Raw genomic sequence first — 22113 nt, 5'->3', positions numbered from 1 at the left:
ATTTGATGTTGATTGAATTTCAGTAAGGCAATTTTTTAAAGGTTGCAAATTTTCATGAACTCTGTTTATGGTCGGTATGATGAAGTTCCACCTTGAGGAGGAATATCACACGCGCGGAGTAAAAAGAAAATCACGTTTCCAACAACATGCCAGAATTTCAGAACTGCAAGAGCGACAGTGCTCTTCTCCAACTCGCGTGCTGCTTTCCATGCGCGCATGCGCAGAACAGCCAATAACCACGTCGCTGGAACTGTGAAGCGCGCAGTTCCAAACAAAGAATTTCGTACCTTTTTCAGAAAGTAGGGGATGACAACTGACATTAAGCTTAAGGATTATGTATTGTAAAAGTATAAAGAAAGAATTAAAGACTAAAGGGCACACTATATTAAATATTAAAAATAATAATAAGTGGAAATAGGAGGTGCTGCAGTTCCACAGTGATTATTACGAGTTGCCACTGAAGGAAAGTATAATAATGATTCGCCAGGTTGGCGTCAGATCAACGATGTATCTATGTGGAATGTATCGGTTTGAGGTGTGTGTCAAAAGCAGATACGCAGCGTACAAATTTATGCTAAAATTATTGTTTCTTCAATAACAAGGTATTTTATTGGTACTTTTCCGTTTCGCCGGCGCAAATCTCGCTAAGCAGACTTTATTGGCGACAACATACCGTATACAAGTATACACATAAAAAATGTTAACAAATGTTAGTTCTAAGAATTTTTTTATTTTGGAGGCATTTGAATATCGTTTAAAATTTTGTAAAAAGCCAATAAATAAAGACAATAAATTTGTAAAAAGATTGTAATTTAAGAATTTACTATGCTTTCATGATTCAACATCCTGATTCGCCGTCTTATATCACGTGACCCCAAGTGATCTCATCTCACATAAACTAAGCTACAAAAATCTAATTCTCTCAGTAATTATCTACATTAATTTCAAGTTAAATCTTAATATAGAATACAAGTTTAAATGCAAGAATTATTTAAGTTCGTACGAATAGCTTACTCAGAAATTATGTAAAACAGCAGTGTTTTACTTCGCTAGAACATTCTGATTAGAATTGATGAATTTAACCCTTGACTTTGCCTTTTCTATATTTTTGCCTTCGGATAAGCGGTGTGATTGCATCCTAATTGACTTATTTATCGCGAATGGCCTTAGGGCATAAAATTGAACTATCTGGTAAAAATTCTATGTAATTATATGCCAGTATTGAAAGAAACAATCAATCTGATAAGAAACGACTACTACTTGTTTTGAAAATGAGGCGTAAAAGGTTTACCAGCGAGGATATTCCATTTGGCACCAGTTGTACCATTATTGGCAACTTTATCGCCTGCGCCGGCAAAACGGAAAAGTACCATTTTATTTAGTGTCGAAGTGAAATTAAAAAATCGGGACTCTCCAGATGTTTTATTGTGCGTGGAGGAGAGAATCAAATGCGCATGCATAAAGCCTACGAGGAAAAAGTTGTTGGTGGTTTTGAGGTCCGAATTCTAGATCATTCCGGATACTGTACGTCCAGATTTCGGACTTTGTACTGTATAAGACATAAGAAAGCATTCGTTTTCAGTTCTGTTCGAACTCCCGTTTTTACGGAATTCATTATCAAAGAAAAATCACAGTCAAGCTCGAAAGGCCCAAATTTCATCTAAGCTGGTAAAATTGGGCATTGCGCCACAGACCAGCAATAAACCGTTATCTTCGTTTTCGTATTCAGTTTATAGTTTAGTTCAAAGTTGAGCTCAGAGTATTGAGAGTATTGTTAAATCATTTTGACAAGGAGGAGTGCACTATGACCATGTTCTGAATCAGTATGTCACAGGGCACGGTCCTTTCACCACCTGCTTCCATGACAGAGGCATGTGCCCCACGGATCTCTGCATATGTGGCAAAAGGGATGAACTTCATCATTACATTTTTGACTGTAATCTAACAGGCGGTAAACATCTGATTAAGCCTAACAACAATCTAATACCATTTAAGAAATACTCAATAAAGAACAGACACCTTAGGACCAAAATCGGAGACGTTCTTATACATATCCAAAGACTTAGACTAGATATTTGTCATATGTAATGCTTATTCATGTCCATATATTACTAAAATATAATTATTTAATTTTTTTTAATGTTCCAACAATTTCATTTTTCTACGCAATGCTGATAGACGGGAGCTCCAAAGACTTGCCTATTATACCTTCCGCCTTAGAAAGGGCATTTATTCATATGTTTAGAGTTTTGGAAGCATCAGTTGTTGAACTTTTCAAGGACAGTCTTTTCTCAGTATGATTTGTATACGCTATTAATACCAGAAATCAGTTATCTCAGAAAGTCTTCTCAAGGGGTTGATGGTAAAAAAAAATGAGGGGCGAGAGATCCTAGGACCCCCGGGGTGTTCTCCCTCAAAATTGAGGTGGAAAGTTGAACAGTTGGCTAGGTTCAGCAATACCTCAATTACCTGTGGTACTACGGAGGTGCTGGGCCCAGCTTCTACCTGTACCTGTTAAATCATTGTTCGAGCTTACATATTGAGGCTTTTTGAATGGTGTATTATAGTCTATTCGTTTTGAAATGGTAACTGCTGATTGTGCTCTGTTACACTAAGAAGAGTTGTAGGAATACTTTTGCGTGAAAAGTTCCAAAAGTGTAACGTGATTTTGGAAAAATAAATTTCATCAAGCATACATGTTTTGTATGCATTCAATCCAATATGAACTAGTACACGCGTGACAGTACGTTGCTCTCAAGTCAAAAGCCACTCGATGAATATTTTAGTTTCCTTCCTGTGGTGTGGAATATTGCTGTAAATTTGGGTAAATGTCACAGTTTAGCTATTATTGGTGGGGAAACCATGGTGATTTTTATTTAGGTTGGAACTTGTTGGAAGTAATGGCCGTAATCCATCACTTCTGGACATTATTTTTGTTGAAGCTATTGGACCGTGTGTTGTCATTTCCCATTTTTTTTCTCCTCCTGGTTTGGTCAATAGAAATATCGTACAGCTTTTGCTCTAGAACCCCCTCTAGCACAAAGGCCACAATTTATTGCTTACTCTGCAAGCTCACATGTTAGCTCTCTCCATTCAGTTTTTATTATTCTGCTTCTTAATGCATCCTGACCTACTCCAGTTTTTTTAATTCATAATTGTATTTTCTAACTCTTTGACTATTCGCTGTATCATAAGTAGTTGCCATGTCATTAAAAATATGTTTTACTACCTATATTTAAATTTGTATGAAGCCAACAAATATACTGTCTTCATTATCCGCATCTCGAATTTGCATCATCTAATTTTTACTTCCTTGTGCGAAGTAAAGGAAACATTGTAATCAAGAAAAATTTCGGTTATCGGATTTCAACGAAAATATCCATTTTGATTATTGTTTTGTGTGGTACTGACAGGAAAAAAGGACTCGTACTGATATAAAAAAGGACTCTTTATTCCAAAACGGATTGTAAAATGGATTTTAAATTAATTTTTTTTTCGTGACATCTGTATATACATATATATGTATGTATCACGCATATCGCAAAAACTATTAGCCGTAGAACGATGACATTTTGTACATGGGACCGCTTATAAGATGTAATTTTACACCTACCTTTTTTTATCACAATCGCCAATTCGAAAAGATGACCTTACCTGGCTTAAAAGTCCTTACCCAGCCTGTTATTATCGAAATCATTGGTCGTAGTAAAGTGCTTCAAATTACGGAAGTGTTTCAGATGATGAAAATATTCATGTTTTTGCAATATCAAATTGAGTAATAGTAATTTGGAAAAGTAAAGAAGTCTTTCATTGCGGTCTTCCGGTTCGTGTATTTATATTTGGGAATGTGTAATATTCATTATGAAAAAATAAAATTCTAAGAAATTTGACTCCTGTAAAATAAAAACTTACCGAGATGTTTAATTTCAAAATTTGGAATTTTGGATGTGTTTTTCAACTTGCCTCGACATAAGAGTTAATTAAGTTATTTCGGAGAAATAAGTTCAAGTAAAATGCAACAAAAAATGTATGGAGTTTAATTGGCGTACAAGGAAGTCATGTGGTGTCTACATCAGATTTTATAAAATAGGTAAAAAGACAGCTTATCGTAGGTTTTGAATAAAGTTTTTATATGTAAAAATTTAATCAACGACTTTAATTCCAGTTCGTTTCTTCCTAACGCGATCAGAATTATAGTATATTCGTTTTTAACGTTTCATTGCAGTTTTCCGCCAGATGGTGCTACATTTGTTTATGCTTTGCTCCTGTTATTGCTTTTAATATGAAATGGCTGTCGCTTCTCCCATTTTTACAAAATCATCCAACTTATCAGCTTCTGAAAGAACTTCAGACAGATGATCACTATCGAGAGCTACAGAGTGCGACCTTACACAATTCGCCTGCTACACAGCGTATTTCATGTGTAATTCCTTATTATTTTGATTCATCTTCCTGATTTCATCTGACTCCCTTTACACTTTACGATGATACTTCTTTATCTGATACTCGTTGTGAGCTAATCGAAATCTGTACTATATGTTACTGGTAGTGTATGAAAGTCGGCATTTTTTAGAACTCTTAGGCGTATTATAGAATGTCTGGCCTTTTCTGGCAAAGTATGAAATTTGAGAATTATACACTTTCCCTAAGCATTGTATATAATACTGAGTATTCTTTAGAAAGACAAATGCCATTTAGGTAAACTATGAAAAAAGAGCATGAGAAGACCATTATTAAGATGCGCGTTCCTCAAAAATACAAATGTTATTTTGAAAAAATAATGAATTTAATGACATTAAATTTTTATTTAATTTAAATTTTTACTGTGTCATTAAATTTTTTTATTCAAAATACACGAAAGAAAATAAACTATACAAAACGAAGTTTGTGAATATCTTATTAAAGAAAATAAAAATTTGCATCTTGTTGCATCAAGAAAGGAAATAATTTTGTTATGTATTTCATACTTTGTCGGTTTGTTTCTGGCATTCTATAAGAATGCGTAAAAAAATGTGTGAAATGTTAATCGTTTCATACACTGCTGGGAAGTTTTCGACATTATATAAAATGGCCACTTTCATACACTGCCGGAAACATGCCGAATGGCCATAAAAATAGTCCTCGGGATATGAGCCCAAAGCGGCCTATCCGCTAAACCAATCGAAATAAAATTACAGTTATTGTTATTCGAAGGTATGCGCTGGAGTTTGTGATTATTCAAAACAAAAGAGCTCTCCCGGTTACAGTGACAGTGAGAAAATTGTAGAAATTTTTGAATGGCAACATCCACTTTTTCCTGCACAACTGGGTCAGCGCGTTGAAAAACCATAAATAGCGTTAGAACGGTACATACATGATGAAACCCTCCGGCTTAAAACGTTTTCAAAAAATAACGTCATAAAGGACCAATGACAGACAATACAAGAGAGGAGAGGGACGAAAAAACTTTTCTGAAATTAAAATTTTTTAATGTGCCCACTTCACAGACGATAAAGGGTTGCGTGCGGGAGATTGCTGACAGCTGTGACGACCGTAACATCGCACGCGGAATCTGTATAACTTCACGTTTTGTCTCTTCTTTCAGTTCTAATAAATCTCGTGGATTTGATATGATTTCAGATAATCTCCCATGATTGAATACGAGCCAGTTTCCCTCAGAAAATCCTCCGCGAAGGCATTCTTCTTGTTATTAAGATAACTCTTGTAGCCTGTTAGGCAGATAGATCTCATGGCTTTGCCATATTCTAATAAACTAACCGTATTCCCAGACCTTTGTGAATTGGCAAGAAATGCCTATTCGGATATTTTTGTGTCTTGTACTGTTTGTTCGCAAATAATACAAAGGAGACATTTTTTTTCAAGAAGCAGGAAATTTTATGAGAGAAACTAGAAATGTATGTTGGCAGTTTTTGCATTTTTACAGCCTATAGTCACTATACAGCGAAATAACGGTTAAATATGAACTGTATAAATCACATGTACTCAAACACGTGTAGTATGCGCAATGCATGGATCGGCTCATAACGAATGCGTACTGGAAAATACTCCAGGGCAATTTAACTTAATATTGAAGCTGGGGGTGCGAATCATTAGTTATATCGAATATAAAAAATGTATGGCAACTTCTAATACAGTATCAGGAATTCTAATGATAAGCTGCTTTTAACTATTTCATGATTTTGCTCTTGAATTTTATGTGACGTTAAGTGAGAAGAATGCGACGCTTAATAATAAAGCTGAAAAAAAATTGTGTTATCACAGCGGTTATCAACCTTTTTGGCTGTGTTCATCGCTTTCAGCATTGCTTGGAAATTCCCCTCTCTTTTTTCCAAAACTTGAATTACATACACATACATTTAAATATTTATTTAGATTATTTTCTAACGTGTCGTATAAATTAAATAACAAAAAGTATAGTAAATGTTGATAAATACCAAAACTTAATTAAGAGTAGTCTTTTATATTCATAAATTAACATTAAATACTCGAGAGCTAAGTAACCGGTTGACCGCATGCATAATAAGTAGGTACTGGTAAAGTTATTTTATTAAATATCTAATGGGTTTTTTTCGGGGGGGGGGGTGGACAATGTCCTACACAACTCTTATAATGTTTCGCGGTAAGAAGAGCAAAAATTTTCACTGTCATAAAGTATCCTCTTCTTTTCTACATTAGCGTCAAACTCCATGACAAAATTGGACATTTCTTGTATCTTTTGTAGAATTCGTTTAACTTCTTGGACTTTAAAGGCTCTTTATTTTTTTTCACTATCATTGCTTTTGCAGTCTGCTGGTGTTATATGATCATACAGTTTGTCATTTTGTGATCGTCTTTCTGGACTAATTCTTTGATTTCTCCTTCTTGCACCTTTGAAAATCTTTAGCCGCGACTTGCTTTTGCAGTTTATATATTTTCCTTAATTTCATTTTCAATTGATGGATATCTTTTAAAATTGTTGGCAACGTTTGGCCAGAGCTGATGTTAAGAAGCATTCCATTGTTGATAAATTCACTTGTTCCCATGCTATTTGAATCATTTCTATCCCGTGTCTTATGTTGAATTGCTTCCAGAATGCGAATAGTGTATCGTGTTTTCCTTCGACTAGTGCTTTTATTTGCACCGATGTGAACATGCCTGACATAATAGACTTCTGAATGATTTAATGATTTTATGATCCCCTCATCCATTGGTTGGATTAAGGAAGTGGTGTTCGGTGGAAGGAATAAAACCTCTACATTTCGGTACAATATTGTTGAGGGCTTCGGCACCGTGTCATGGAAAATTATCGAGGTTTGAAAGAACGTTAAAGCTCAAAGTTTGCTGTTCTTTAAGCAATGTTTGCCTCTTTATAGAACGAATTTTGAAACCATTCATTAACAGAGAATACCGCAACGTGGCCGACTGCCTGTAACGTATCGCATAATCGCATATCATGAAAATTTAGACAAATTAAATGGAGGCAATTAAGATACCGAGTATACGCAAAATCGCGTTTTGCAAGTTCGCGTTCGACAAATATTTACTGCAGGTGGTTTCAGTGTTGGACCACGGGAAGCGAAAGATTTAATTAATGGAGGTTAGCTGATGTAGAGTTGGAACTTCATAAACTTTAACTGTATTATAGAAACCACATTTAATTCTTCTACTTTTATCTGATTGGGTATATTTAAATAAATGAACATTCAATGCAGTATGATTTAATGATTCTGGCATTCAGATTGGTTTGTTAACGACATAAAATCACTCTAACACTTCGATGTTATCCCGATAACGGAGAGAATCTGTTCAGTGGCATTTTATGGGAATTTGAAAAATAAGTGACTCAGAAACCAAACTTCGAATTTTCTATTCTTACCGTTATCATTATCTTTTTGATATCGTTCAGAACTTGCCGACCTCTATCCAACTATCACTAATTTTGAATTGTTTGCGCTGACGTTGTTTTGCAGGTAGTATGACGCCGTACGTAATTCAAAATTTAGATAAATTTACAAATATTTCCGATGAAAACAAACAGAGTCTTTGTTTGGGATAACTTTAACGAAACTTCGGCTGTTATCAGTTGTGAAAAATTATTGCACTGCGCAGGAAGGATTAGTTCTTATCTAAAGCACATACTTCTGTTTGCTTCTTTTGCCTTTGGTAAACTGGGTGTCCTTATTTCTTCTCATTTAGTATACTAGTTGAAGATGAGAAGTCCTGCACTCTTTATCCCTATCCATTCAGTGGACGAAAGAAAGACGTACGTAAGTGCCAAATGTTGTTTCAACTCTCTCTGCGCGTGATAGAGGTTCATTTGTTTTGAAATTTTGGACGCGGGATTTTTTTTTATACTGTAGCTCCTTTACAAATATTTAAACTGTAGTGTTTTAGCATAATAAGAAAGATACAATCAAATCCCGCTATAGCTGATCCGGCCTATAACAAATCCCTGCTATAACGAACTAACTTTTTGATCTTGTCCAATTATGTGTAGACTTAATATTATTTTACTCGGCTGTAGCGAATTTCAAAATGTATGGATACCGGATAACGAACTCTGCGGATATCTTGGCTTGAAGATTTTTTTGTGTACCCTATTTCCTCGCGTATTTCTGAAAAATTTAAGAATAGTCGCATAATTTTCTCCTTGTATTGCACATAGTTTTTCCCTGTGAAGTGTAGTTTATTGGTAATTTATATTTATTCTCTGAATTATTTTTATTCAATTTCATTTTTATTTCATTCTTTTTCTTTTGCATTCATTATTTCAAAGGTATTTTGTGCAGATTCTTCGTTAAGCTATCCGGAAGTAGCAGGTGTTCTCACACCGAAGAAACTTTCCAAATATATTTCACCTTACTTCTATTATTTGTGTTCCAGCTCATTGTAACCTTATCGACTGCTGGTGTATTCGATCTTTCGAAATCTATGTCTTTAATTCGTCTCCTTCTGCTGCCTTCCTTCAATGTCGCTGTTGGAAACTGACTCATCCCAAAAATTATCAAAACTCATTTATGGGAGGTGCCCCAGGGCTTTACGAGATAATGGAACCGGGTAGTGTGTCGTGACCAGCTCAGTTACCGTCAGATATTGTAATGTGAATATTACTATGTCTTCCTATTCGAATGTAGGTTTCTTTTAAAGAAATAGAATTGTGATAGTTATCCATGATTACTTTTCACTTGTTATGTTCTTACTAACAAGAGCTCTATCGTGGAAAATTTATTCTAGCTTCACGCGTCATCAGATATGATAACCCCATCAATTCCATCATGTTTACGATATTTTACAACGAAAAACACCTTTAGGTTGCCAAGAATAAATTGAGTAGCAGACGAAACTGGCTTTGGCATTTTTTCCGCATTCGTTTCAATTTCTAAAGGGGAGCTAGTATTTTCACGCATGAAATTTATTTTAAGTAAAATATTTATTAATTGATTTTATTTACCGAAAATTCAGATGCTTGTATCTGTCTTAAGAAAACTTGACTAAATTGATATCACAAGTTCAGCATCGGAGGAGCTTAGTATCGAAGAGAAAAATAAGTTCATTCAGTTATGTTTGTTTTCATAATAATTAAAATCATAATTTTAATTTTTATGTTTAAAATTTAAAACATTTACTTTCTGTATAAAATTTTGTTATTCTATAAAATTTATTTTATTCACCAAAAAAGACCATTTAAAAATGAGAATAACGCTTACCCGAAACGTCTTTTACGCAAATTTTGGTTTATTTTGACCCCGCAGCTAAAAAAAGGTTTCATACGCCTGCCTTAGGAGATACTGTTGTGTCACACATTAACCAAAGAATTATTCTTCCACTGAGAGAGGGAGCGTGAGTCGTCTGTTTGATTCCATTCAAGTTCTTTGATTGAGATGTCAAACAGCCCTCTGTTTAAGGCTGATGCTTTATTCATAATTGTAAATGCGTGTTTTAGGTTAAAATTTGTAATTGAAGGGAACTAATCCAAACCATGAATAATTTTTCGTGTAACGTTCTGGTGGCAATGAAAAACAACGACAAAGGAATTAGGTAATTGCGATTATGTTATGAATGTTAATGTTTCAATCATTCATCAGTTTAATCAATTATGTTATGAATAATGACTGCAATTATGTTTTAATGTTTTTCTTAAAATTACTATTAACTTCTTTTCGCACATAGTTATGCTAATCACTCTTTGAGTATGCTTCGTCAATCACTTTTATACTATTTTGTGAAATGGTAGCCTTTTTGAAGGAGGGAAGAACATTTTGTTGGAAATTTGTATGCATAGGTCTTACAACACGTTTTCGGAACGCATCCTTCTATTTCGTATTAGCTGTTAGTTCCTATGACATGGTTTCACAAAACATGGTACTTTAGGAACCTATCTAGGTTCTAATAGGTTGACTTTTTCCTACGTGTAAATCTGTATCGATTCAGTTTTCCTTAGCAACTCTCCACAATAGCATTCTTTTTAAGACTAGTAGCCATCGAAATGTTTTTCTGTAGTAACTAATCCAAATTAAGTAATTTCTTATAAATCTTTTCATTGTCTGGTAATTATAAAAAACGAAATGTTTCTAAGCTTTTATTTAGGTCACTCATGGTGTTTCACTGTGAGTGGAATTTTGTTCTTGATTTTTAACCTCGATAAATTATTGAGTTCAAATTTTGTACACACACTGTTGGTCGATGACAATGGAATGTGGTGCAAGAATGTTTTCAAAATTCAATTTAGAGTTTTTTAATATGATGTTTTATCGACTTTTCGTGCATATCTTCGTATAACTAACAAACTAAACATATCAGAATTTTACTGTTTGCTCCATCGAATACAAGTAAAAAAAAGAATATCTTTTCACAGAAAGTTGTAGGGAAATTGTAACTTAATTTCTGAATTTTTGAAAATCGTTGGATTTCTTAAGAAGACTGTCTGACATTTATAATTTTAAAATGTCAACATCTAAAAATATAGCTTAAAATTACTATTAACTTCTTTTCTAACTTAACGTTTTGAAATTATTCCAGATTATAAAATAAACTTTTGGTTTTTTTTTAAAACGTGAATGATAAACTATTGATTGAGCAATTTTTTTCACTTAAAAAAAATGTTCAGCAATCTGGAGCAGACGGGGGGGGGGAGAGAACGTTGCTCTTGGAAAAAAAATTTTTGAGTGTGCCATCTTGGCGCAAATTGTGATGAAGTTTGTCATGCGATATTCGTTTTTTATATACTTTTTATATTGGTAACGTGTAATTGAGACTAAAACACATAAAAAAATATAGTTAAGAAAATGTTTTTATATAGTAAGCTTTCATTTAAAATGTATATGATAAATGCACTAAAAGGAAAAAATCAATTTGTCGTATAGTTTAATGGAAATAATGGATTAAATAATTCGATTTACTGAATTCGTCTACTATTTAACCATACTAACGAGAGCAGTTTGGCTGAGAGCCAAGATGGGTCAGTTTAATTGAAGGTGTGTGGGTGCAAAGCGTGTGTATTTTTCCCTCTCGGAAAATAAGTTTTTATTCCTTTTCTTCTCTTGTTTGTATGTCGCCATTTTTTTAGAGTGTAAAATGAAAGTTATTGCTGTGTTCTATCATTGGAGTTGACTTCAAATTGTTTAAGAAGTATCACAGGGTATGGGTGAAAAGCGCGGGTATTTTTTCCTCTCGGACGTCGGGGGTCATTTAGTGCTTTTTCTTACAATCGTTGAGCATCGCTGTTACTGACCTTCTTTTACTTTGATATCTTCATTTTTACGATAAGTTCTAGTGTTCCAGAAAGCTCTAGAAATAAAGCTTTCCGCAGCGATTTTAAGAAATTAGTGTATAACGTGATTAAAGTTTGTGACGAAGAATCACAATTACGAAGACTGACAATCCCAGTTACGCAGCCAAAAATGTAAAGGGGGGAGGTATAGCATATCTAATTAAAACTAATTTTTATATAACCTGTTCTCATTAAATTGCTTGATTTTATTTATAGATCATTTGATTATATTAATAGATGTAATTTGTTAAAGAATATTTAACAGATAAATGTTTTTCATTCAATGTTTGAAAATATTAAAAATTAACTAAGATGCATTATCTAAATTATTATTAATTGAATTGTTATCTATTAAATTATTATTAAATTAATATTATCTATTAAAATATTTATCAACTGATGATGAATTGTATTAAGACAAATAGTTTACTATTACAGTTCTTTTAATAGTTTTTCTTTGAAATGTCAGGATCTGATGTTTCTATGCATTTTAATTTAATTCTATAATTTTAAAATTTCACGGTACATCATCTTAAAATGCATAAAGCGCAGACGAAAATTTTCTGTTGCGCAGCACTCGAAAGAATGAGCGTGAAATAGAAGAACCATTTAAATCTAACCGGGCTACTGCACTCACCCCTACATCACTGATAGATATGCCCACTTCCGCCCCAGACTGGATGTTTATATAAATCTGGAATACGTGGTCGGACAGTACTGTATAAAATGAATTTAAATCAATTTGGATTTCTCTTGAAATAGCATTGCCAGACAACTAAAAATACCTTCCAGAAAATCCTGGTTTCCGAGCGAAAATTTCGCCGTTTTTTATATTTCAAGATTGGCAGCTTTGCGGATGTTTAAACATTTGGTACACGTTAAAATAAAGGATACAGTAATTCTAGTGCATTCATATCATAAAATGTGGATCTCTTTTACTACAGAGTAAAGCATCGAAATGTAATGTAGTATAAAGTGCACGTAAGTGAAAAGTAGATTTATTGTTTTGCCTCATGTGTACTAAATATGGTAGTTTGTTCATATTTCTTTTTTGCTTTGTACTAATATAATTTGTTGATTGAATTATAAGAAACTATTTACTGGAGTTATCTTTTAAATATATGAGAATATTCCTTTGTATTTATTTACAGGTTGAATCTTCATTAGTATTTTGTTCATTGAAATGTATAAAAAAGCTTTCTCTAGTTTCATTTTATGTACATATTCTAGATTATTTTAGAGAATCTTTCAGTTTCACTACAACGCGCGATTAATTCTGATCTCATATGGCATAGATAATGTAATAATAATAATAAATGGTGTTTGTGCAATAAAGCATGATTTCCGTCCAGAAAGTTGGCAACTGCCGTAAAAGTGGCTAAAAACTCAGCGGCAGTTATTTTATTGTTATTTTTGTATTCAAAATATACACTGTTGTTTCGAATCTGAGCATCATAAGCGGTATAACTAAGATTCTATAATTCTAAACGTTATTAGCTTCTTAAATATTTTGTTGTTTTCCTTTAAAACTAGCATTACGTAGATGGTATTTCTGTCGGTATTACCGTATTTGACGACATATAAGACGCACTTTTTTTCCTAAATTTGGTCTCAAAAAAGTTGGCTGCGTCTTATACGTGAAGGACACTGGTTAATTTTCAATACTGAATGCTATTTTTAGCCCGGATAAAGGTCTAGACACACATAACTTTTTCTACATCTGCCATAATTATTTTGCGCATGCGTGAAATATCTCTGTCGCCAAAAAGCGCCAAAATTTTGAAGCTGATATCAAAGTTCGAACAGGTTCGACGGTCACATTACGTCTATGGAGCCTTTCCTTCTTTACATAGACTTTTCTTTGACTCAGCCGACACACGTGTCGGTATCGATGCTACTCTGTATAAACGTGTCGGTATCGGTGCTTAAAACTATTTGTTTAAAAAAATGCCATGGAAAATAAGACTACAGGAAACACGAAATTAAACTATACACAGTGGCGTAGCTAGGGTGGGACAAGGGGGGCATCTGTCCCCGGGCGCAACATCCAAGGGGCGCCAAATTGATGCTACGAAATTTTTTAATGAAATATTTTCCATTTCTGGCACACTGAAAGGGACGCAAATTCTTCAGTTGTCCCCGGGCGCTAGAAATTCTAGCTACGCCCCTGGCTATACAATTCAGTATCAACTAGGAGTGTTAAACTACGCCAAAGTGCATGGAAACAAAGCAGCAGCAAGGCATTTCGGTCCACCACCTACCGAAAAAATGATACGTACTTGGCGACTGCAGGAGAAGATCAACTGAAAACTGCTAAAAAACAAAAACATAACCTTCGATGCCTTTGATTGCTTGCCGTTCATTCATTTATTCATTATTGAAATTTACATATCATGTTCAAAATAGCTTGCTGTTTGTTAATTTTCCTTAATAAAAATATGTTTGGTAATTGCATTCAATGATTGTTTATTTGGCTTTTACGAAACTAAAAGAACTAAAAGAAACCACATTTTTAAGTTATTGTGGTACCGCGCTGTCGCGCGGACTATTGAAACTTTTTTTTCCTTGTGTGTGGCCTTCTAAATAAGGGTGCGTCTTATATGCCGTCAAATACGGTATTTATTTCTAAAATACATTCACATTTTATTTTTCACAATTACGAGACATACAAAAGCCTAAAGCAAGAACACAAAAATCCACACAACACTTGTCCTACCGTTGATTCTTTATTTATTCATTGTATGTGCACTTCAACATCCTTAACTACTGCCATTTACCGTTTTCTGAAGCTAGTTTTCATTTACTGTTTGCCTACTATCTACAGAACGTTGTATTCCCTCCGGCGGCTTGTGAAATAACTTTTCTTTTTAAAGGCCGCTGTCCGTGTTACATTAAAATTACTGAAACAGGAAAAAAATATTCAATATTGATAGTAAATTCTGAATACGAAATCTTAAACTCTCCTTAATATGTGGGTTATCTTATTTCATGTAATATGCATGTGTATTAAGAAGATGAAATCATTTCAAACAAAATTGCTGCTTTAGAAAAGCTCAGATAATTGTGATACCTTTATTGACACTTTCTGATTATTCGCACTCTCACAAAACGTTTCCAATTCGTTGGTGACTTTATAAATTGGCGAGAAAGGTTTGTTTATCTAATTTTACGTCTTATTAGTTTTACTATGTTCATAAATAATAAAAAAGAAGCATTTTATAAGAGAAGAAATTTTATGCGAAAAAAAATCAATATGCCAATATTTTTTTTTTTTTTTTTTTTTTTTTTTTTTCAGCCTGTTTAGTTAAATATAAAGTACACAAATCCACGCGTGCGTGCCATTCACGTGTACTAAACGCATGGGACGCGCGTGCGGAGTTGGCTGTTACTGCGTGTGTGCCATGGAGGTAAGAAGGAAATTAAACTCTACTGCTTCTTAACCTCATGCATACTCGAAAATACATCAAAATAGAGCAGTTTTGCCGAATGTTGAAATCGTTGAGGAAAGCTCAGAAAGTACCTATTATTTCAATTTACTAATTTTACTTGTGGCATCTGTTCACGATATATATCCATCATAATATTTACAGTTAAGACACAATAACACGCCAAATAAATACTAATTCAGAAGTCAAACAACAAAAATCAGCGTTAATTTACAAAATTTTCACAGGACTAGTTTCGATGGTTCGGTAAAACCATCGAAACTAGTCCTGTGAAAATTTTGTAAATTAACGCTGATTTTTGTTGTTTGACTTCTGAATTAATATTTACAGTGTTTAATATTTCACTTAGAATGGGTAAAAGTATAAAATATCATTAATATTTATCATAAAATTTCAAATTATTGCTAATCAAACCCTAATTAATAATAATAATTTAAATGCTATAGGTCATAGGTCTTCGCTTATTTAATAGGTATACGACCCTGAAGTCTTTACCTATCCATATCTGTCCTTAATGGGTATCCTAAAAGTGAAAAATAAATTCAAATGTTGGAACAAACCTGTGCACTTAAAGTGCTGAATCACATCCAATGTGGCAATATGTAACAGTGGCATAACTTGTGTAAAATAGCGATTTAACATATCTGAGGCATAACATTCCCATCGTAAAAGCAAATTAGCACATCTGTAGCATAAAACCTTTGCTTATGAAAAGTTATTCGTTTTATTTTTAAAAATGATGAATATAACTATAAGCGATACAAAACTTCAACATGGAGGAAACTGTCAAAAATTAAAACCAGATTTTATTGTTTCATGATCAATGAATAATTAAATATAATGATTCCTAAATGTAGTATAAACTACATATTAAACATGTATCGCAGTACTTCTTGCCGCTCTCGTGGCTGATGACACAAACGTTTTTGGAATCAGAATTATATGCTTGGAGAGATTAACGTGCTTCATCTCTTAGCATTACTATATCAATGAGTATAAGAGAGAGGACTGTAATACGCGCATTAAAGGGGGAAATAAAAATATGTATTCGCTTAGAGGCCTAACAGAAGAGAGCATAAGTATAACTTGAAACTTTAAGTGTGCATTATTTGGAATCAAAGATGCTTTTGCAGAAAAGACTGCTTTTATTCTTTTGCTACTTAGGGTCTTAGCAAATTCATATATTTCTCACAGTGTGAGTTGCAGACTCATCGAAGGCTGGCCTGCGACCTAGTTGTAAGTCTTTGAAACCTGATAGTTCGACCTCGGTTCTATCATAGGCGAAAAAGCTCGCTGCATAGTCGTTAAGGTTTTCACCAAGTGGATACGAGCCAGTTTCTATTAGAAAATTCTCCACGAAGGCACCTATCTCCTTAGACAGATAACCCTTATGTGCTTTGCCATAAACAAATAAAACCAAAAACCAACCAAAAGGATCCAATTCATTGGTTTTAAAATTAAAAAGCGAAATATTATAGTATAGGACTATAGGTTCCTCCTTTTTACTTTGTTAGTTTAAATTGTTAGTAAGTACTGCCAAAGACATCTTATTTCATAGTAACAGTGTTACTCAGATATGACTGCCTGTAATTAAGTTATAAGAGTTCATTTGCGTGTTATAGATTCAAAAAGAGAACATTTGACAAAAAGAGAAGCAAAACATGCGAGACGTATAAGTGAAAACTGGGCAGAACAGTATTCTTATATTAAATCTCGTAGTGTGTTGCTCAGTAACTTTCCAGATTAAATCTCAAAGGCTTTGCTGAGTGGCCACATTTTCGGTCTTGGAAAATAAAAGTATTTTATTTCCGACAGTGGCAACGCTATTTTACTATTAGTAGTGGCACATTCCTGTTGAATAGCCGAATGTATTGATTAAAATTGAAACAGAACTATTTTACATTTTTCCGAATGGCAGCAGTCTGGTACGCGGGATATAAAAATATTTTTCACTTAAATACATTGTTCCGAAATAGCATTAAAAATTTTATAGCTATGTCAATAACTTCTGGGTACTCTGCATGAATCTACAACAAAAAACTTAGGAGCAAATTAAATTTGGATTTTAAAGTTGAATCTGTTGATGTGTCGGTAAATTAATCCCTTTTTTTTTCACCAGCAACCCTATCTATCGTAATACTTGAGGGGATTTTTTAGTCCCGTCATACAGTTTTTTCTTCTGGGAAATATTCTTTCATAGTTTTTATCAAGGTGCTCCACTGTATAATTTTTAACAGTATCGCCTAAATTCAGTTCATTTTCCATTAGAAAACTGTTTAGTTTTTCAAAGCATAGCCCACCATTGTTGTAACTAATCTCGAAATCAGAGCATGCTCACGAAATTCATTGTGGCAAGGAGTCAAAATTGCGATTGTCGTTTGCACCATACAGGTGACAGTAAGACTTTGCTGAAATCCGGGGTACGGATCCGAAGGTCTACCACCCCCTTTCCCTTACTAGCAACCTCTCGAGAGAACTTCCTTCTCGCTGCATATTTTGAGTGCCCCCATGCCGTACAGACACTATAAATTTACAAACACCCATGCCTTCTCCGGGAATCAAAGCCAGGCCCTTCGGTACGGTATTCTCTTGACGTATGATGACTAAATGGTAAGTCTGAAAACTAATCTGTAACTAAATGTATCTTCATATTTTCTAGTTAATAAACATTAACCAATTAGTGTGAGTGCTGTATAATTTTCTTTTCGAATTTTTATTATGTCATTCGGAACCCTAGGATTTGACTGAAGCTTGAGGTTCCAAAGAACACAATTTGCAGACCATTAATATTGAACCAAAGAAATCTAATTTATCAAACTTTCATTTTCTCAGATTATTGTAAAATCAAACTTTATGTTGAGAATGAAAGCGAAGTTGCCTATTATTTTTAAAGTTAAATTTAGTTAAATTTTGGCACTAAGTTATCTTCATTAACTTATTATAAAATTTTCTTTTTCAGTGCGAAAGCCGAATCGACTACGGAAGCCTTGGTAAGTAATTCTTTTCCTATTTACTCTATGAATTAAGAAATAACAATCATACATTTTATTATTATAATACATCAAAACACCTTCCACTTAATTGCAATTCTTGTTTCTGTATAGTTGCATTCATATTACTGCTAGAAAATGACCTATTAATTGAATTTGTATGAATTACCCAAATATGAAGGAATACTCTTCTTATAAATATATATATAGATGAATTTAAGGAATCCAGCATATGTCATTAAAAGGCTGCAGTGGGGAATTAATAATAATCTGCTTTTATTGCTTTAAAATCGCTTAGTTTGTTAATTAATAACAGAATAAATTTCAAAGATAATTTAAGTGCCATACACTTTGCCGAACGAGAACACTACCGCTTGGAAGATAAAAAGGTACTTAGGTATCATCCCATCTACCGTGAAAGTTGGCGGAGATCCTATCCAAGTTGTGCAAGCCGTTTCTGCGGAATCCATTTATTAAATAAGCAACCAGTATTCAACATATTTCGTTTTTGCATTTCATAAAAGACTGTTGATTTTTATTATTTCATTATCCCCCACCGATTTTATCGAAGCTCTGTTTATCAGCTATATTAAACTTGAGCATAAATTTCCCACTGGTAATTAAGTTATTTAAGTTATTTGTGTGTGTATTTGTTTGCTTGTAAGTTGTTTGTGAGCGTATGTACTTGTGTTTTTCCTTAGTTTGACATCTGAAAGTTTCTGACTTGTTTCGGCGCGCATAACCTTTAAGGTTTTGTGCCACTAATCCCACAACCAACCATTTAAATTGATCTTTTCGAGACGTCTGTATATACACTCTTTTGCAAAGACATCGAAGCACTAAGGACTTTTTCGATCGTGAAGAAATTTAGTATGCAAAAACATTTTGATCGAACATGCAAATGATCAAAGTTTCGAGGCAAGTGAACAGGAGCTGCAATCATAGCGAGCATTTCTAGTGCGCAATACGCAAAGTATAAAAGCAGTAACAGAGGCGGAAAATTCATCTTTTTTTGTTGCAGCCATTGTAATTCCGTAAAGAAGCAACTAAAGATACCATTACGACTATATCGAAGACCTTACAGACTTCGAACGTGGTCGCATTGTAGGGTTCCGTGAAGCTGTGTGGTCATACCGAGCAATAGGCCACCACCTGCAGCGTACAGACACTGCTGTGCAAAGATGTTGGCAGCAATGGTTGCTTTAAGGAAATTGCCGACGAAATGAAGGCTCTGGAAGGCCAAGGATCACAAATGCGAGGCAAGATAGGATAATTGTTCGCCAGATCCGAACCGCCCCAACAGTATCATTGTCGACTTTTCAACACACTACAGCCACGTCTATATTTCCTGTGATACTGTCCACCATCTCACGGCGCTTGTCTGAGGCGGGGTTAGGCTCACAGAGGCCTTTAAGACGTTTCCCTTTAAGACGATGAACCCACAACATCGGCGGAGTCGTCTGGAGTGATGTCGCAGTCGATCATCATGGCTGCCATCTGACTGGTATCGTATGGTGTTCAGAAATGAATTCCGCTTCACTCTTGTAGCAGATAGATGACTATCGTGTTTGTGTCTGGAGAAGACAGGGCCAGCGGTTCCAATCAGCCTTTGTTTTACAAGGGCATACAGCCATAACCCTTAGTGTGATGGTGTGGGGCACTATTTCTTATGACAGCGGGTCATCTTTAGTCGTCCTCCATACATTTTTAACAGCTCAACGATATGCTAATACCATCCTGCGGCCGGTTGCATTACCCTTCATGGCATGTCATCCTGGGGCCATTTTCCAACAAGATAATGCCGGGCCGCATACCACTCGCATATCTCTGCACTCTTTCCATGCAGTTGATACTATTTCTTGGCCAACAAGTTCACCAGACCTTTCATCAATTTAGCATGTCTGCGACATGATAGGCCGCCAGATTCGGGCACCACAAAATATCGCAGATCTGGAGTGATAACTGATGAATGCCTGGCAGAATGTGTCGCAGGATGACATTAGGAACCTCTACCACTCCTTACCTAGATGAATTCAAGCATGCATTGCCGCCAGAAGCGGTTCGACCAACTACTAATTTGAACACTCAGTGGGTGATTGTGAGCCGTGAACAGGTACTATGACCTTGATTTTTTGATTATTTTGTTATCTGTGTATGAGCTATACACATATTCAATTTCATAAAAAACAACCACTTCCTTCATGGTGCTTCGATTTTTTTTGCAAAAGAGTATATATACGTATGTATCTCGTGAAACTGAAAACCTATTAGCCGTAGAACGCTGAAATTACGTATATGGAACTTCTGCAGCTCGCTAGATATACCTATATATATTGTATATGTATATATATATAATGATAATTTTGTTCGTTCCCGATAATTTGATATTAGATGAGTGCTTGAGTAGAGAAAACATCTCTTATTTTGTAGTCGCGAGTAGATTGAAGTTAGAAGATCTCTGAAATATCGATTACGTCGTAGGTGACGACGGGAACAAAAGTTACAAAATACTTAATAATCGAAATGCATCTTTATTACTTGTTGATTACTGTATGGAAATGGCAGAGCGCCGTAGCGATAATCTACACATCACAGTTTTGATTCTAACGCATTACTTTAATTATAAATAGAAGCACCCAAATAAGAGATGTCCTTTAGCTAAAGCATAGGCAGCAGAAAGTAATGAGTAATAGTTCCACTAGTATTTATAATTTCGGAGCGCTTAGTTTTAAACTTGCACAGCGATAAGACAAGAGTTTTCACATTACTGTTACTGCAAGGAAAATGCAGATACCTTGGAAGAGTTGTACTTTAATTGAAATTTAGTAATTTAAAGATCTATTGTCAGTTTGTTTCAATTAAGTTTAATTTGCTCATAAATTTCTGTCATATATCTTTCATATTCCCCGCCCTCTTTCAAGGAGAAAGAGGCTTCTGGACGGAAAAGCCTTTTGCGAAAAAATCATTATTGTTGTGATTTGATTAATTTCACTTGCCTGAAATCAGAGCAAGTCCAAGAAGTTCAGCATGGCAAGGAGCAAAATTGCACCTGTCGTTGGCAAGAGCCGTATCACACAGGTCACAGAGTGGGAATCCGATTTAAGGCATGCCTCCAATTTTGAAAGAGACCATCCCAAGCGGACGGGTTTGAGGATTTCAAACCCCTCTTTCCCTACTAAACCTCTCGAAAGGTCTTTAGGCTCACAGCACACTTTGAGTGCCTCATGATATATAGAAACTATACATTTACGCACAGACATTATAGATTAACAAAATTCCATGTCTTCTCCGGTATCAGAACCCGGACCCTTCGGAACGGTTGTCGGAGTCACTAACCACTATTCCGGTTAGACGGCTCAATAAAGTGCTAATTATTCTAGCTTAGTTAACCGATTGCTCGAGACAAGTTGAATAGGACATCAAAAATTGCAAATTGTAAAGCCCCGATGAATTTTTGTCGTACTGGAGTCAAACTTCTTATAATTTTACTTTTCATAACGGATGTAAAATTTTCCCAGCTATAAATATAGGAACCGGGAGATCGCATCAAAAATTCGATTTCGTTATTTGTCAGAAATTAATTTTCTTTTTAATTTGACTTTGCCAAACCATGAATATATTCGCCAGTTAAAACACTTTTGTAATTGGAAAAATATCAACGATTGCAAAAATAAAGGTCGGGTGAGAACTTGAAAGCCGGGTGAGGGTTTATGTGTATGTTATATACTATATGCACATTATATACCAAATACCTTATATAGAGAGAGAGAGACAAAAAGTAAGAAATTCAGTACCAAATCCGCAAAGACCCAAAAGAAATATAATTTGAAAACTAGTAATCTACAAAAATTCCCTAAAAATATTTTAAAAACAATTCAGTCAGGAAAATTTAAGAAATGTGATATAAAAAACTGTGATACTGTATTAT

General features: G+C 34.5%; 1 protein-coding gene across 6 annotated transcripts in view; it reads left to right on the top strand.

Annotated features, from left to right (window-relative positions):
- Nucleotides 1–22113, top strand: part of LOC118205143 (5'-AMP-activated protein kinase subunit gamma-1-like) — a 552717-nt gene that overhangs the window by 426898 nt on the left and 103706 nt on the right. For all 6 annotated transcript variants that reach the window (XM_085824013.1, XM_085824011.1, XM_085824014.1 and 3 more), the window contains one exon: nucleotides 18155–18185. In XM_085824013.1, the coding sequence (XP_085680139.1) occupies nucleotides 18155–18185 (31 nt within the window). The remainder of the gene's footprint in view (nucleotides 1–18154; nucleotides 18186–22113) is intronic.

Source organism: Stegodyphus dumicola, chromosome 9 (genome assembly GCF_044657685.1).
Source record: "Stegodyphus dumicola isolate Sdum_Otavi_A_Nest chromosome 9, ASM4465768v1".
NCBI classification, from domain to species: domain Eukaryota; kingdom Metazoa; phylum Arthropoda; class Arachnida; order Araneae; family Eresidae; genus Stegodyphus; species Stegodyphus dumicola.
Note: the sequence above shows the minus strand (reverse complement) of the source record. Positions and strands in the feature narration are given on the sequence as shown.